At 45.1% G+C, this 19,072-nt stretch overlaps 1 protein-coding gene across 2 annotated transcripts in view; it reads right to left on the bottom strand.

The window, feature by feature from the left end:
- Positions 1-19,072, bottom strand: part of LOC136625689 (transcription factor ETV7-like) — a 55,462-nt gene that overhangs the window by 7,831 nt on the left and 28,559 nt on the right. Inside the window, exons 4-6 of one of the 2 annotated variants that reach the window (XM_066600105.1) lie at positions 11,291-11,416; positions 9,645-9,815; positions 6,514-6,656 (exon numbers count right to left, since the gene is read on the bottom strand). In XM_066600105.1, coding sequence (XP_066456202.1) covers positions 6,514-6,656; positions 9,645-9,815; positions 11,291-11,416 — 440 coding nt within the window. The remainder of the gene's footprint in view (positions 1-6,513; positions 6,657-9,644; positions 9,816-11,290; positions 11,417-19,072) is intronic. The other variant, XM_066600106.1, reaches the window with a different exon arrangement.

Raw genomic sequence — 19,072 nt, 5'->3', positions numbered from 1 at the left:
AGGGGGAAGGCAGAAGGAGCCAATATGATATGACCTCACAAAAAGTTAAATATAGACCATGGACAGCTCAAGAGCATATGTCACTTATACAGCAATTACCAGACCCCATGACCAGACCTATGCCTTTCTTTAGACAGATAGCACAAATACAAGACACATACTCTGCAACATCAGCTGATCTGGGTCCTTTGATTATGTTAAAAACAGGGGAGGCAGTGGGAACTATAATTTTAAATTATGTGAAAGACTATTGTGGAACAGATTGGGATAAAATTAAACATAGAGAATTAAAAAGTGGTAAGATATTTTTAATTGGTCTAGAACGTTGGGCAAAAGAAAAATTAAAAGAATCCTCCCTGTCTCTTTCTAATGTCACACAAGAGAAGGATGAAAGTGTAGAGCAATTTTATGCCCGCCTTCAACAACGTTGGTCAGATCTGGGGTATAGGGGCATACAAGAATTGGGTGACCATGTACTTAGCATGGTCTTTGTAGAGGGGTTGCGAGAACCCTTGAGGTCTAAACTCATGGATAACAAGCCTGAGTGGAGACAATATGAAGCAGCAGGCCTGGTGCAAGCAGCCAAGGGCATTGAACTAAATTTAAAAATCAAAAAAGGACATAGCTCTGTTATGATAGCACAATACAGCACAGGAGAGAACAAAATAAAATGGGGCACCCATCCCAAACATAACCTTAAGTGCCATTTCTGTGGTAAGCCTGGGCACTTTAAACGGGAGTGTAGAAAATTCCTCCAGCAGAGGGGTAGTGAACAACCCACAGAAGCACGAGTCGCCAAGGGAGAAATAGAAAACCAAGATTGAATAGTCGGCGACCCTCTGCCCTTCTTCCCCATGAGCAATGTAAAAGAGGGTGTGGCCATTTTTCTTAAAGGGGAAGTACTCAATAAGGAAATTCCTTTCCTTGTTGATACAGGGGCAGCAACCTCAGTCATCCAAAGCCACCTAATTCCTCCAGCATACCGGCAAAATACAGCTCAAACTGTTGTAGGTCTTGAAGGAGTTCCTAAGAAACTTCAGGAAACAGACCCTCTCCCCATAAAATTCAGAGACCAGACAGTGTTAACAAAACTATTGGTGAGTGATGATATTCCACTGTCAGTTATGGGCACAGACATACTCTCTGCCCTGTCAGCTTCCATTCAGTTTACTGAAGAAGGAACAGTGCAGATTGATTTTGCAAAAACAAACGCAGAACAATTTTGCCAGATGGTGGCTTCTCTAGATGATCCACAGCCAATTTTCCTCTTAACTACAGAAGAGGAAATAATATTACAGGAAGTTCCACAGGAACTCTGGGCCAAGTCCAAAACAGATATTAGTCATATGAATGTGACACCCATGGTAGTCACACTAAAACCAGGATGCGTAGCCCCCCAAGTAAAACAATATCCATTGGGTAGGGCCCAAGAGGATTCTATAGGCCCACGAATTACAGACTTAATTCAAATGGGGGCACTACGGGAAATAACATCACCAGCCAATACTCCCCTCTTCCCAGTTAAAAAGAAAACACAAAAGGGACAACCAGATGTTTATCGCATGGTACATGATCTTCGGGAAATTAATAAAGTAACTGTACTCGACACCCCAGTAGTGCCAAATCCACATACGCTTTTAGCACAAGTCCCGCCCACTGCGACATTTTTTACAGTGATAGATCTTGCAAATGCGTTTTTCAGTGTACCGATCCATCCGGATTGCCAGTACCTTTTTGCTTTTACCTTCAAGGGTAAACAATACGCTTGGACCGTCCTGCCACAAGGTGCGCAGAATTCTCCAAACATGTACACCCAGGCACTCCAGTCTGTTTTGCAGGCCTGGACTCCGCCTGATGGAACTGTGCTGTTGCAATATGTTGATGACCTTCTGCTTTGTGCTGAGGATCTGAAAACATGTCAATCTGCATCCATTTCTCTTCTAAAATTTTTAGCAGAAAATGGCTGCAAGGCTTCAAAGGAAAAATTACAGCTTTGTAAACAAAAGGTTGTGTTTCTAGGCCATTGCCTAGCTCAAGGAACCAAACATCTCACAGAAGAACGAAAAGCTGCAGTTCAAGCCATTTCTGTACCTTCTTCTGCTGCCAAACTCCGCACCTTTTTGGGGCTTGTCTCATACTGCCGTCCTTGGATCCGTTCTGCCTCATCCCTGATGCAACCACTCTATGATTGTCTTCCAAGTGTTCCTTTCTCTCTCACTCCTGAAGCAACTGACAATTTCCATACACTAAAACTCTCTATTCTCAGTTCTCCAGCACTGGGAATTCCTAATTACACTCTACCTTTCACTCTCTTCTGCACTGAACTTTCTGGTCATGCGACGGCAGTGTTGACACAAAAACATGGAGGACGTCCACGGCCACTTGGGTATTACTCCATGAGATTGGATCCGGTGGCCCGAGGAGCCCCCTCCTGTGTCCGTGCGGTAGCAGCAGTACAAGCAATGGTTGACAAATCTTCTGAGTTGGTCCTGGACTACCCCCTAGTGGTTCTCACCCCCCATGACATCCAGAGTATACTCACTCAAGTACAACCTAAACACCTGTCTCTAGCTCGTCAAATGAGGTTACAATGTGCCTTGCTCATGCCTCCTAACATCTCCTTCCAACGGTGCACTACCTTGAACCCGGCTACTCTTCTTCCAATCGAGTATCCCGATTCAAATGGGGGGGTGGGGGATTTGGGTACTGCAGATCAGTTATTTTTAAATTCTGTACAGCATGATTCTGATTTATTTGATTCAAAACACCAGCATGATTGTCTAGAATTGATGCAGCAAGAAACTGCAGGTTTTGAATCAGTTACTGAAACGCCTATTGACAATGCACATTTTGAGCTTTTTGTAGATGGTTCACGGTACCAAGGTGAGGATTGCCGATTCCATACCGGGTATGCAGTAGTCACACAACATGCTGTCCTAAAAGCAGAAGCTCTGCCTCCGCATGTCTCAGCACAAGAAGCGGAATTGAAGGCCCTCACTGAGGCGTGTAGAGTGGCAGAAGGTAAAACAGCAAACGTTTACACTGATTCCAGGTATGCATTTGGCATAGCTCATGATTACGGCCCAATATGGAAGGCCAGACAATTTTTAACTTCTGTAGGACAACCCATTAAGAATGGTGCAGCAGTACAGAACCTTATGAAAGCCCTACTCCTACCGGATAAAGTAGCAATCCTAAAGGTGAAAGCTCATACTAAAGCCGACACTGCAGAAGCAAAAGGCAACGCCCTCGCAGACTTCACAGCAAAGGCAGCGGCCCTCAAACTATGGAAGAAAGAAGAAAAGAAGATACTGACCGCACAAGTCAGAGACTATGATTTGGACTTTGATAAAAATATGGACATTGATGTACTAAAGGCAACACACAATCAAGTGTTTTCTTCAATTCCAGATCCAAATTCTCTTGAAGGAACGCATGATCTGCAGCCCGGAGATTGGGTAGTGACAAAGAGACACGCGAGGAGGATATTGGAACCAAGGTTTGACGGCCCGTATCAAGTGCTGCTCACAACCAGTACTGCCGTCAAACTAGAGGGTAAAACCAATTGGGTACATGCCTCACATTGCAAAAAGGTTAAGAAACCACAATATGAGAGAAATGAGACTATTCCTGGTGCTTGGAATTCTCCTGCTTATCGCCAGGGCCTGGACCCTGACGCCAGCGGGAAAGTTGAAATTGGCACAAACTAAGGAAGGAGGTGTTGTAAGAAGCTACTGGGGTTGGGCAAATAAAACTAAAGCCAGACAGCAAGACGAGTTCATATGTGAAGGCAATCATAGGTGCATAATAGCCAATTTTACACTAGGAGAGACCAGTGGCTTATATGTCCCCTTCAATAAATTTAAAGGTCGTTCATATGTCATACAGGACGGAGAGCATCCTTGGATAAACATTATCAGTAGAGTAAATATCTCATGCTATAAACTAACCCAAGGATGTGTGGCTCATATAGATAAGCAGTTCACATATGAGCATCTTTCAAAAACGTTAATGTGTAAGGGTGACCAAGTTGGAAGAGGAGGCACAAACCAGACAATATCTTTAAAAGATACATATACTCTCCTGTGCATTAATGGTACTCCTATAGCCAACTCTCTAATGTGCTTAAACCTTTTGACCGTCCTGGAAACAACCCCTGTGGTACACACTGACAATTTAGTTAGGCTCCCCCATACATGTAAAAATGTCTCAACCAAACAACAGAGGACCGTAGTGCAGTTTAATATATCTTTCCCTGTAATGAAATCATGCTCTAGAATGAAGAGAGAATGGTACGATACTCTTCTTGGAGGAATAGGAGCAGGCACAGGGGTTTTAAATTCAATAGATTTAGAAGTAATGAAAAATAAGATGGCAGGGGAAGGAAGAGATGTGTCTAATCTGGTCAATATTCAGGCACAATGGATGCCCTCCATATTCCTCCCCCAACATCTTGCATTAGGATATAATAAGGATGTATTAACGCTTTTTAATCTGAGTTTTGGGGTTCAAAATGATTTGTTTGTAAATATGAGTAAATTCATAAACTATACACAATGTAGCCTGCAATATGTATATATGATTCACGAGAAGGATAAAGCACAGTCAGATTTGATGACAAAGAATGAAAAATTGTGGAGAAATATTTTCAAGAATGTAATTCCAGTAGCATCCTGGATACGGCCCCAGGCTGATAGTGTAGAATGCTCTGATGAATATTGCACTGGAGAAATGACTTTTTATGATGTAAAGGACACAAGCCTGATGTGTAAGTTTGTAGTACTACCTGTGGTGTTCGGACCGCCTCTATATGCTTTCCAATATTGGTTGCCCAAGTTCACAGGTACTATGATTGATAGCGAAAATAAAACCCATGGCATAGAGAACTGTGAAGAAACACTGGATGGCCTAGTATGCGGATGGAGTACAGCCGCATATGAGCCATGTTTCCTGCAGCCTTCAGTCAGCATATGTGATTGGACGGTGCTACCTGCGTCTTTCCATATGCTGATAGAAGTTGGCCCCCAATATATATGCTTTGTTACCAACCAAACTAAAACCACCAGTATGTATAATCTCACCACTCCATTTTCTGGATGTTTACAGAACATATCGGTGATACATTGGTTTACAGAAACTTACACCTTTTTGCCAGATGCTGAAGCTGCAATAAAGTATTACTGGCACCCAGATGCTATCCCTATGTCAAATCTGACTATATCCTTGGGTAGAATTGTAAGACTAATGAAAGACACTGAACACCTTCAAAAGCATTTGGATGTTACTAACCTCTCCCTTATGGAATTAGAAAAACAAACTATATGGGTAGGAGATAAGTTGGTCAGCATAGGTAATAAAATCCAGATAGACACCGAATATAACTGGTATGATATTTTTACTGGATGGTCACCTACAGCAGGAAAGATGATGGATTTTATGTTTCACCCATTACTAATACTGTTTCTTTTGTTCATTCTTTTGAGTGTTTGCAACTTATGGACATTCTGTGGGATACGGAGACAAGCAAATTATCTGGAATCGCTCCCTCTACGATATCGTTAAAACAGTCAAAAGAGTAAAAGCGCACCAACAGTGGGGATCCGGCGAAGAGGATAGAAAGACCGGCAGGGGTGGCTTAGCACCCTTGATAGTACCACAACAAAGGCTCTTTTCAAGATGGACTGTTTCAAATGGGGGATTGTGAGGGTTATGAACATATTAATTTATATATGTATGTATCTTTGATACACGTTTCCGGAGGCTTTAGGCCTAAATTGTACACTCTATTCTGTGTCCTATGAAAAGCTCTGATAAATGCTTGTACATTTAGGTTAGTACTTAATTACATTAAGTAGAGGTGTAATCTTAAATGTCCATCATGTCTCCAAGATCTTGTTAATCTCGTTACAATGATCAAAGGATAATGGAATGCTTCGATCATTAACTGCTGTCTAGGGCATGTGATTAAAAGTTAGATTGTGATAAAGAATCAAGGTACTAGACAGTCAGTCTACATTCCAACAAAAGAAGCCATGTTTATTGAGAAAACGCAATTATTCACCACCTTAGTACTTTGACCTCAGTATAACAGATTGAACTTTGTAACACTAGCCTTTGCACTGATATGCCTACTGATACGCCTACTGATACGCCTACTGATACTCCTTCTATTTTTTGTATAAGAAATGACAATGTACAGAATAAACACAGATTGCTTCTAGACACAGGCCTGATCTCTGTGTTTCATTGCTTTCTCACGGCGGCCGCCATAACCACCTCTGATTTGGAGCCTCACAGCATATTGACGGAACATTGAATTCCACAACAATGTATGCAGCACGATCTAGGTATGGGTATGGGGGAGTGTGGGGTGGAGGCCCGGGAGGGCCCCCCGAGGCGAACCTTTGCACCCGGGCCCCTGAGCCTTTTGGTACGCCCCTGCTGAGACCCTTAAATATGTAAAGTCAGTAAAGATTGCATGCTTCCATGTACATTGATATGAAAATACTGTACCTTGTGCTTTCCCCAGAACGCAGCAAGGCTGTTTGGATCCACCACTCTGAAGATTTTCAGTTCTTTATCTTCCCACCTAATGCATGATTCATAGCGCTTGTCATCAAGAAGCTTGTGCAAGTAATCCCACAGAAACCTGCAACCTGGATTCACAATCACAGACTACTGATTCAATGAGTTAAATAGAAATATTTGAATACATTTTAGTCGTATTACCATACTGGGACAAAAGTTTGAGTCGAGGAAAGGCCTAGATGGCAGGTTGTTTAGGAGATATCCTGTGGGTATGCCATGTCTATAGTGGGGGCACTTGGTTAAAGGGACTTTTAATAGTCTATGCATAAAAGTAAAACTTAAAAAAAACTAATATGCAGTAATTGAAAAATATGTATAAGCACTCACACAAAAAATAATGCACCCAGATAGAAATGTCGAATTGCGGCAAAACTCTGCATGCTGTTATATCTCGTGCAGGTGTGTAACTTATTATACTTGTGGTCTGATTATACATTGGGTGTTGCCATCAGAGACTGTAAAAGTGCTTTCCTCGTTGTCCCATAAAAATACTCGCAGAGACTACTTTTGTGTAGTGGACCTCTTGTCGAGAGATTGTTGACAACTAGACGCCTCTACAACACACTCAAAGACATTTTGCCCAATTAACAGACTTTGAGAGGGGGCGCATTTTTGGAATGAGAGAAGCAGAATGGTTGCTTCACCCGATTGCCCACCATCTAGGATATTCTGACCAAGCTGTTAGGGAGGGTTGGCAGAAGTGGTTGCATGAGGGCACGCTCACAAGGCAAACAGGTTCTGGACAGCCAAGACAGACCAGTAGTAGAGAGGACCATTTGATCCGCTGATAAGCACGAACAGATCCAACAGTTTCTTTGTCTGCCATTCAGACACAGGTAGCACCTTTATTGCAGACCCCTGTTTCTGCCCGGACCATTTCCAGGCTCTTAGCAGAAGGAAACTTCATGTCCATTACATCTCCTGCCATTAATAACCCAAACCATAGCCTTTGTTTGCAGTGGTGTTGTAAACGAGTAATCTGGACTGCTACAGACTGGAACCATATCGCTTTTATTGACAATACCAGGTTCTGTATGGGAGCCCACAATAGTAGTGTTCAAGTATGGAAGTTTTGTGGTGAGTGCCTCAATCCTGTCTTTGCTGTGGAGCAGCACACAATCCCCTGCTGGTGTGATGATCTGGGGGGGCATCGCATACAACAGTCGGTCACTCCTAGTAGTGGTACGAGGTACAATGACAGCTCAGGAATATGTTCAGGACATCCTGTAGCCACATGTGTTTCTCTCATGGTGGCTTCCAAGAGGCATTTTCCAGCAGGATAATGGTCAGGCTGCACACACAAGGGTGTCAGAAGAGTGTCCCCACAGCATTGTCACACTACCGTAGATGCCCGGTCACCAGATAGATCACTGAGCAAGTATTTACGGAACTTGTTAGGACACCAGCTTCAGCAGAATGTAGAGGCCCAGTTGCATCATCTATATGCAAATGTGCTGCAGGTTACCATATGTAATCTGTATGCCTCCATGCCTGATGGTATCTTGTCATGTTTCCAGGCTAGAAGTGGCCCAACAAGGTACTAAAGCCACTGTACCCGCCTGTATCACATCTTGTAGCCAAGCTAGAAACGGCCCAACAGGGTACTAGCGCCACTGTGCCCACCCATATCACATCTTGTAGCCAAGCTAGAGGCGGCCCAACAGGGTACTAGAGTCTCCATACTTCCCATATCACATCTTATATCCAAGCTAGAGACGGCCCAACAGGGTACTAGAGCCACTGTGCCCGCCCGTATCATATCTTGTAGTCAAGCTAGAGGCGGCCCAACAGGGTACTAGAGCCTCTGTTGTATTGTACATTTTTCCACAATAAATTCTCCTTTTGCTCTGATATTGTAAATCACTTACTTATATCAACATTACAATCACACAGAGAATGTTTCATTCAATTCAAACAGCTCATTGGTGCATTTTTTTTGTCAATGAGTGTAAATATATCTGATTATTAACTGAATTGGACGCACCATATCTAAGATTAAAGTGGATCTGCCATCTTAATCTACTGCCCTCTGTAAAAACAGCATATTATATCTACGGCACAAAAAAATGTTGAATCATTTGGCTATTAGGAGCAATGAAAGAATATACAGAACACAATGGAACACATTAACTATTTGTTTTGTGCCAGAATTCTCGAATACATTGCACCTTCTTTTTGATGCAAATAAGTTTAGATAAATGTACTATTGAAACAAGACAAGAACAGACATTTTGCCTCACTAGACACTTTTCACAGGGTTTGAGTGGGGTGAGGTTTTCAGACAGATTTATCAAAGAAACATTTTAAAAAGTCTCAAAATTACTGAGCCCTCTCATTCCAGTAGGTAGGTGGTGTAAAAAAATGGTATTTAAACATGCTACAAATGTATCAACATCAGGGGACATTATGATTAGAGATGAGCGAACCTTTTCGCCCGAGCGCCGCGATTATCGAGTACTTCCGTACTCGGGCGAAAAGATTCGGGGGGCGCCGTTGGTGAGTGGGGGTTGCAGCGGGGAGTTGGGGGGAGAGGGAGAGAGAGAGGGCTCCCCCCTGTTCCCCGCTGCTACCCCCCGCTCCGGCACGCCTCCCGCCGCCCCCCGGCGCCCCCCGAATCTTTTCACCTGAGTACGGAAGTACTCGAAAATCGCGGTGCTCGATCGAGTAATTACTCGAAACGAGTACGTTCGCTCATCTCTAATTATGATACATTTGGCACATTTTATGCTGGAGAATGGAAAAAAAGTGTGCTAAAAATGGCATCAAAAATTCCTCTGATGATAAATTTCCCCCTCTTGGTTTATGATTGTGGTGTATTGATGTGGAATGCACTTTCCCCACCCCTAAGGATGGTGACTGACAGGCTGCCTGTGTATGCATAGCGACGTACCTGCCTGTGACTGCAGAGAGGGTCTGAGAGGTTGGGCGAGAGCTCTGCTCGTTAATACATCATAAAATATGTATCTGGTGTTGTGTCTTCTTTTAGCGCTCCTAGTAGCCAAACAGCTTGGGATGACAGATCTAAACTACTTTAAAAACTTTTTAGTCTTCCTCACTTTCAGATTTACCCTTTATTTTTCCGTCCAGATAATGAATGTGTTCTGCAGCGCTTTCTTTGCTTTTCGGTTCTTGTGTCCTTTGGGAAAGATTGATAGGAACATCCTGGTCCTCTCTCTCTGTAGCAGCCAGCTGTATAGCTTTTGTAGATAACTGAGAATTTTCTGTTTCTGAACACACAAATCAGTATATCATTAGGATCAGTTTTAATTCTATTCTTGCTTATATATATATGAAGGTCCATGCACTATTCATTTATTGCCTGTAGCTCTTAAATACCCCCTTTCTTGTTTTAACATTTTAAGAATATCTATATGAATGTTCAGAGAGAAATTTTACTTAGCATATCAGGAATAACAGCACAGACTGAGGTGAAATAATTGGGCATCTAGAGAATAATCTGCAATCGGGATCACATTCAATAAATGTTGGCTGTCAGTTGTGGGCTGCATTCCCACAAACGTATATCGGCTCGGTTTTCACGCCGAGCCGATATACGTTGTCCTCGTGTGCAGGGGGCGGAGGATGGAAGAGCCAGGAGCAGGAACTGAGCTCCCGCCCCCTCTCTGCCTCCTCTCCGCCCCTCTGCACTATTTGCAATGGGGAGAGGCGGGCTGGGGCGGGGCTAAGTTTCTCAAATTAGCCCCGCCCCCGGCCCGCCTCTCCCCATTGCAAATAGTGCAGAGGGGCGGAGAGGAGGCAGAGAGGGGGCGGGAGCTCAGTTCCTGCTCCTGGCTCTTCCATCCCCCCCCCTGCAGATGAGGACGACGTATATCAGCTCGGCGTGAAAACCGAGCCGATATACGTTCGTCTGAATGCAGCCTTACTTTTCAGGGGAGAAGACAAGTCTTCTTTAAGTATTAATTTAGGGTGGTCTTACATCTGCGTTGGGAGTTCTGCTTTCCTGCCCCATTCGGAGAGCAGGAAATTGGAATCTCTGTTGCTGAATGGCTCTATCTCTGGACAGAACCAATCAGCGCCTAACAGACCCCATTAACTATAATGAAGTCCATTCAGCTTCCATCAGCTGCCTGGCTTTTAGCTGGAAGAAAAAGGACTGTATGGAGCACTTTTTCTTCTGGTATTTTGTGCCAGATCTGTGATGGAACCTCCAACGGCCACAGATGTGAAACCACCCTAAATTTGATTGCACAAAACAGAACAAGTTCTCCATTGGAATCATTGAAAAAATGCTCCTGTGTCTAGCAGGAATCTTTCCATTGTCCATGGACAAGAGTATCCAGGCTGTGTCACTGAGCTATTGGGTATGTGTGCCCACTGGAAATGGACATATTAGATGGGTATTCTGAGGAAGAGTCAGAAGAATACCAGGGGGCAACAGAAGTATTTAAAAGTAATATCTAGGCGTAAAGGCATTTAAAAAAAAAAAAAGATTTCAATTAAAAAATTGCTCAGTTTTATTCACCAGCCACTTCTTTAACTCTACAATGTAGAGACCATATAGCAATTGAGAAACATGCGTAACAATCATTCTACAAGATGCAGTTATAGAACCTATTATATGGTGGCTGTGTTTTCTTTTACTTTTTGCTGATGCCCTGGATCTCTGGACTTTGCTGCTTTTTTAATTGATAACTATTTATGGTGTAATAAGTACATTTGAGCATACTAAAGAATGTCTTACTTGGATTTATGCAGCTCTGAAGTTGCAGATGGTGACTTTTTGTTATGCACTGGCTGAAGAACGAATGCCTTACTAACCCCTGTCTGTGATTCTTAATGCACTGTAGTAGTTCATACAAAACATCACCTATAAAGAAAGGCAGATTATTATTTTTCCAAATGGTGTGCTGACCAAAGCATGACAAGCTATATTGTCCAAAGTACATGACTGTGGGACACAAACACAACATGAAAAGGGTTTTCTAATACTCAACTTTGTTCATCCCAACTACACCAGTGTTTATGGCCCAGTACAATGGAATTCTGTTCTTAATGGTGTCACAGTGGATAAAAGGTCATCAATCTATTTGCGTACGCTTTAGGAGTCTTCATATTGTTGGAAAACCCTTTGAGGCTGTAGAGACGTCCCTAAGCATCAAGTCATCTTACTGTTCTCTAGAAGTCAAAGGGGCTTTGGGCCAACTATAGTACCAGGGCTTGGGTGCAACTGCAACCTCTGCACCCACTATTGGTGTTATGTGATTAACTCACTTATTATCCTAGTACAGACTTTCTAAGTCACATCTCCAATAACCTCTGGTTCACAGCCTTGGCTGTTTTAAATCTGACTCATATAAATGTTGTGTCCCCATACCAGTCAATGAATCTTGGCCCACTTTAAAGCAGGCTGTTCCAATTCCAATTCTATTTATTCAGGCGTGTTGACTCATGGATACTCTGTAGGTCAGTCCTCTTTATGCTTTTCTATTCTCTATGGCTGCTTTCAATTGCCTGATGTCCATCCCAGTGTCCTTCTTGGTGGTGGGTGTCCAGCCAAAGTGTTTTTAGTCTTCCCTGTTTCCTTTTACCACTGACCATTCCAAGTAGCATCTCTTTTTCCAGCGAATTCACCCTCATCACATGTCCAAAGTAAGTCGGTCTCTGTCTCGTGACCTTGCCTTCCAGGGACACGTCTGGGTTGTTACAGTCCAGGACAGTTTAGTTGGTGACCCTAGCTGTCCAGGGGATTCATAATAGTCTTCTCCAACACCATAGCTCGAAAGTGTCCATTTTTCTTCTGTCTGCTATCCTCAATGTCTACATCTCACAGCCATATGTTGCAAACAGAAAGACGATTGGTGTCATTAAAACAGGCCATACACGCAAGTAAATGATTGTCCACAGTGCAGCTAATCAGTTGACTGTAGGATGGTTCAAACAAATATTCCCAGCAGACACATGGAAGACTAAATTGGCCAATTAGGAACCAAAAAAAAACCACACTGGGCTTCTGCAAACTGACAAATGATCTGCTGACTTCAGACTATCATGCCATAGTCTTGTATTTTGCCCGAATACTGCTAAAATTTTCCAACTGCATAGACTACATGACAATTGCATAAAATGAAATTACAAAAATTGGGCAGCTTAACTTTCCAAAGGTATTTATACACTTGACCGTCATAGCCGCAACATTACCATTTTTAAAAGAGAGGCATTTGAGGCTACATGCTCACTACTTCTTATAGCTCATGAGAACCACTTATAGAGCTTTTCAGATTCACCGAATTAGTAGTTGTGTAATGCCCATATAATATAGATGTAGCTACGTTTATCTGAATGCTGATAACTTGATGCAACAAGTTACCTTATAATAACACAACAAAAGCCATTGAGAAGCTCTTGAAAAGGCAAGAAAAAGTTCTGTGCCGCAGTTTATTTAAAGTGCTAAGTGGCAAGTAAAACTTTGCTACATCTGTAAATGAGCTAAATAGAAATATTTTTGTGAAGACTTTAAAAAGTGTTAGAATGTTGTCTGCTATCCTCTTATACCATCTGAGTTGATTTCAAATTGCTGGACACAAGTCATAAGCTCCTTAATGATGTGGAGGTTCCATCACTTAAAATCCAGAAGAAAAATCACTGCATGCAGGGCTTTTACTTCCATCCAAAAGCCAATGGTCAATGGGGTCCGTCCGGCGCTGTTCAATTCCGTCCTGAGATGGAACCATTCAGCCGAGGGAATTTCCCTTTCCTGCTCCCCAAATGGAGCAGAAAAGCGGGATCCCCAAAGCAGGTATGAAAACACCCTTCGACCAATCTCACAGAAGCGTATTTGAAATGTGGATTCTGTGATCATTGTCCACGTGTATTGTATGCAGTACTGTGCGGCATTGAAAGGCATTGACTTTCAAAGTTTCGATCACACTTGCAGGTAGGAATTGCAGGTTTATCGAGCGGAAGAAAAATTGCAGATTGCTCTATTTTACTGCAGATTCTGCACGTATGAGCTCCATTGATCTCCATGGATGCGTTCGATCCACAGTGCATACGCAATAACATAGCGTATGGACGCGGATTCATACGCATGTTCCTAGGAGACCAGATACAAATGGAATTAAAAAAGCAGGAATTTGCAGCAGACAATGCAGGACAGAATTTGGGGAGCAACACCTCATCCAACCTGCCTGCAACCTGCGCTTGTTCTTCTGGGCTCTTCCTCCAGCTGAGCCTACAGAGCAGCATCCCCTTCTGAAGGTTCTCAGAATATCTCACCACAACAGCGCAAGAGAATGTTGCCTGGGCTATAAAAGGTGGTTTCCAGGGTGTTGGGCTACTTTCTGATGTCATTCCCTGCTTGCATTCGTTCTTCGCGGATAATATGTTGTCATATTCGTACATCTAGACAAAAAACTGCACGCATACGCCACCATACGCAATTAGCTTTCGCGATCATTTGCAGTCCTTCCACTATAGATATCCACATGCGGAATTCGCTTGTGAGAGCCCGGCCCTAGTCATACTTGCATACTTTTCATGACATATTTCTTACTGTTATGTTAGTGTATTTTTACACTTCTGATAAAACACAATGTGACGAAAGCTAGAAACAGAATGATTTTTAGCTAATACAGTGAGTATTCCCATTTTTCTTTGGAGGAACGCTTGGGAAAAGAGCTGATAAATATATATTGCCCATGGAAATCCATTTCTATCATGGGAAACATTTTGCTTTTGCATTGCTCCACATACATTTTCATCAAAGGTAAAATTGACGGCAAAATCAGAACATTTACCACTAAGAACAAAAGCGTATGAACAACATGTTTTGACTGTTGGGACAGATTTTCATTGGTTGCAACCGAATTTTTTAGCACCATAAGGGTGCCTACCCACTAGCGATATTTTTTCTAGCGATGCGAGATCGAATGCCTCGCAGCGCAGAGAAAACGCTGCAATATCGCTCATTGTTTTCAATGGAGCCCCACTCAAAACATTGGGAGTACATCGTGGACTTCTGCCACAGCTGTCACAGCTATGACAGAGGATTCCTTCATCCCCGCAAGGACCGCAGGGATGAAGGAATAATCTGCCTCAGCTGTTGCAGAAGTCCGTGATGCTATCCCATTGCTTTCAATGGAGCCGGCACTGCTGCGGCCTCATTGAAAGCAGTAGGTTGCAGGCAACCCCCGCAGGAATAATTTTCAGGGAAGGGCTTGAAATGTAATGCTTTTCCTGAAAATCAACCAAGGCTGTAAAAGTAAAAAAAAAAAAAATTATACTCACCTAGAAGAGCTATCCGGCTCTTCTCTCCGGCACGGCAGCCTTCTTCTGTGTTCTGGAGGCTGGGGGTTGAAAAATCCCCGCCCCCAGAAAGGGCTGATCTTATTGGCTGAGCGCTCAGCGAATCACAGGCAGCGCTCAGCCATTCATTGATGATTTTTTCACTACGCTGCGAGACTTAAGAATAAAAATTACAAATGAGTATGAAACCATTGAAAATCATTAGTTTCATAATCATCGCTCTCGCATCGCAAGAAAAAATATCGCTGGTAGGTAGGCACCCTAACATTATCATTAATAACACCTGTACGATTTTTTTCTGCATAAAAATCGCGATGTGATGCTGTACAGGAAAAAAATGTGGCATGTTCTATCTGTAGCAGCCAGACCCCTGTTATTTTAAGCACTAGCCTTAGGCTGGTTTCAAACGGGCGATAAAATTGCACGTGAAAACTGAGAATGTGTGAAAACGTAGAATTACAAAAACCCATGCTTTTCATTGGTTCCTTCTAGAGATGAGCGACTGTACTCGTCTGAGCTTGATGCTCGTTCGAGTATGAGGGTACTCGAGATGCTCGTTACTCGAGACGAGCACCACGCGGTGTTCGAGTCACTTCCATTTTCTTCCCAGAAAATTTTGCGCCGTTTTCTGGCCAATAGAAACACAGGGAAGGCATTACAACTTCCTCCTCTGAAGTTCCAGCCCTATCCCACCCCCCTGCAGTGAGTGGCTGGGGAAATCAGATGACACCCGAGTATTTAAATCTGCCCCGCCCGCGGCTCGCCACAGATGCATGCTGAGAGACATTAGGGAAAGTGCCGTCCTGCTGTAGCTGCTATAGGGAGAGTGTTAGGCTGTTATCTTCGTCTTCAAGAACCCCAACGGTCCTTCTTAGGGCCACATCTGACCGTGTGCAGTACTGTTGAGGCTGCTTTTAGCAGTTTTGCAATTTTTTATTTTTTTTGTATATCGGGCGTGCAGACCATAGCGTTCTCAGTCTGCAGTCATTTTACTGAGTATAGGGGCAGTACTGGTGAGGCAGGGACAGTGGTACAGGGAAAGAGATATACTGGCTATATAGGAAGTGGGCTTTTTCAAAAAAATTGGAAAAAAAAATCTTTGGGCTGCCTGTGACCGTGTTCAGTTTACTGCATGTCTGCTGGGGGTAGTAGTCGCTCATTAATACCCAGCTAGGTGTTACTGCAGCCTTGCGCATAATTTTTTCTGGCTGCACTGTGCTTTCAATAACCACAGTCATCCTCCAACAGGGAAATCCAGATACAGGCTATATAGGCAGTGGGCTTTTTCCCAAAAATTGGAAAAAAATACTATATTTGGGCTGCCTGTGACCGTCTTCAGTTTACTGCGTGTCTGCTGGGGGTAGTAGTCGCTCCTTAATACCCAGCCTTGCGCATAATTTTTTCTGGCTGCACTGTGCTTTCAATAACCACAGTCATCCTCCAACAGGGAAATCCATGTACAGGCTATATAGGCAGTGGGCTTTTTCCCAAAAATTGGGAAAAAATACTATATTTGGGCTGCCTGTGACCGTCTTCAGTTTACTGCGTGTCTGCTGGGGGTAGTAGTCGCTCATTATTATCCAGCTAAGCCTGTGACCGTCTACAGTTTACTGCGTGTCTGCTGGGGGTAGTAGTCGCTCATTATTACCCAGCCAAGCCTGTGACCATGTACAGTTTACTGCGTGTCTGCTGGGGGTAGTAGTCGCTCATTATTACCCAGCTAAGCATTACAGCAGGCTTGCGCATAATTGTTTCCTGGCTCTGCTGTGTCCGTTACATGATCGCCGTCATCCCGCCAGAGGGAAAGAGTATACATATATACGCTGCATACGGTGTCTGTCTGGTTCTTTACCTCACCATTTTAAAAAATTGAAGCAAAATACCTAAGGCCTACCACTGGCCTTTGGCCACTTGACTGGTTCTGCCCTGTGAATTCCAGTAGCTCAGTCATACGCACCTAGGTCTCACTACAGGCTTGCGCATAATTGTTTCCTGGCTCTGCTGTGCGTTCCGTAAGCGAAGTCAGCCTCCAACCACAGGCCAATAAGCGGCACATTTAATTACAGCGTTCTGTTTCTGCTCTACTCGTAATACACCATGCTGAGGGGTAGGGGTAGGCCTAGAGGACGTGGACATGGACGCGGGCGAGGACGCGGAGGCCCGTCAGGTTGTGGGCACAGGCCGAGCTCCTGGTCCAGGTGTATCGCAGCCGACTGCTGCGGGATTAGGAGAGAGGCAAGTTTCTGGGGTCCCCAGATTCATCTCACAATTAATGGGTCCACGCGGTAGACCTTTATTAGAAACTGAGCAGTGTGAGCAGGTCCTGTCGTGGATGGCAGAAAGTGCATCCAGCAATCTATCGACCACCCAGTCTTCTACACCGTCCACAGCTGCAACTCTGAATCCTCTGGCTGCTGCTCCTCCTTCCTCCCAGCCTCCGCACTCCATGAAAATGACACATTCTGAGGAGCAGGCAGACTCCCAGGAACTGTTCTTGGGCCCCTGCCCAGATTGGGCAGCAATGGTTCCTCTCCCACCGGAGGAGTTTGTCATGACCGATGCCCAACCTTTGGAAAATTCCCGGGGTCCGGGAGATGAGGCTGGGGACTTCCGGCAACTGTCTCAAGAGCTTTCAGTGGGTGAGGAGGATGATGACGATGAGACACAGTTGTCTATCAGTGAGGTAGTAGTAAGGGCAGTAAGTCCGAGGGTGGAGCGCACAGAGGATTTGGAGGAAGATGAGGTGACTGACCCCACCTGGTTTGCTAAGCCTACTCAGGACAGGTCTTCAGAGGGGGAGGCAAGTGCAGCAGCAGGGCAGGTTGGAAGAGGCAGTGTGGTGGCCAGGGGTAGAGGCAGGGCCAGACCAAATAATCCACCAACTGTTTCCCAAAGCGACCCCTCGCGCCATGCCACCCTGCAGAGGCCAAGGTGCTCAAAGGTGTGGCAATTTTTCACTGAGAGTGTAGACGACCGACGAACTGTGGTGTGCAAGGTTTGTCGCGGCAAGATCAGCCGAGGAGCCACCACCACCAGCATGCGCAGGCATATGATGGCCAAGGTGGGACGAAGGCCGTTCACCGCCTCCGGTTTGCACCACTGCCTCTCCCCCTGTGCCCCAACCTGCCACTGAGATCCAACTCCCCTCTCAGGACACAGGCACGACCGTCTCCCGGCCTGCACCCACACCCTCACCTCCGCTGTCCTCGGCCCCATCCAGCAAGGTCTCTCAGCGCAGCGTCCAGCCGTCGCTAGCGCATCTGTTTGAGCGCAAACGCAAGTACGCCGCCACGCACCTGCACGCTCAAGCGTTAAACGTGCACATAGCCAAATTGATCAGCCTGGAGATGCTGCCGTATAGGCTTGTGGAAACGGAGGCTTTCAAAAACATGATGGCGGCGGTGGCCCCGCGCTACTCGGTTCCCAGTCGCCACTACTTTTCCCGATGTGCCATCCCAGCCCTGCACGACCACGTCTCCCGCAACATTGTACGCGCCCTCACCAACGCGGTTACTGCCAAGGTCCACTTAACAACGGACACGTGGACAAGCACAGGCGGGCAGGCCCACTATATCTACCTGACGGCACATTTGGTGAATTTAGTGGAGGCTGGGACCGAGTCAGAGCCTGGTGCCGCTCACGTCCTACCCACCCCCAGAATTGATGGCCCCAGCTCGGTGCTGGTATCTGCGGTGGTGTATGCTTCCTCCACTAAACCACCCTCCTCCTCCTCCTACGCAACCTCTGTCTCGCAATCAAGATGTGTCAGCAGCAGCACGTCGCCAGCAGTCGGTGTCGCGCGGCGTGGCAGCACAGCGGTGGGCAAGCGTCAGCAGGCCGTGCTGAAGCCACTCAGCTTAGGAGAGAAGAGGCACATGGCTCACGAACTGCTGCAGGGTCTGACAGAGCAGACAAACCGCTGACTTTCACCACTGAGCCTCCAACCGGGCATGGTCGTGTGTGACAACGGCCATAACCTGGTGGGGGCTCTGCAGCTTGGCAGCCTCACGCACGTGCCATGCCTGGCCCACGTCTTTAATTTGGTGGTTCAGCACTTTCTGAAAAGCTATCCACACTTGTTAGACCTGCTCGGAAAGGTGCGCCGGCTCTGCGCACATTTCCGCAAGTCCAACACGAACGCTGCCACCCTGCGGACCCTGCAACATCGGTTTAATCTGCCAGTGCACCGACTGCTGTGCGACATGCCCACACGGTGGAA

This window comes from Eleutherodactylus coqui, chromosome 4, assembly GCF_035609145.1.
Source record: "Eleutherodactylus coqui strain aEleCoq1 chromosome 4, aEleCoq1.hap1, whole genome shotgun sequence".
NCBI lineage: Eukaryota > Metazoa > Chordata > Amphibia > Anura > Eleutherodactylidae > Eleutherodactylus > Eleutherodactylus coqui.
This window is presented reverse-complemented; position numbering and strand designations above follow the sequence as displayed.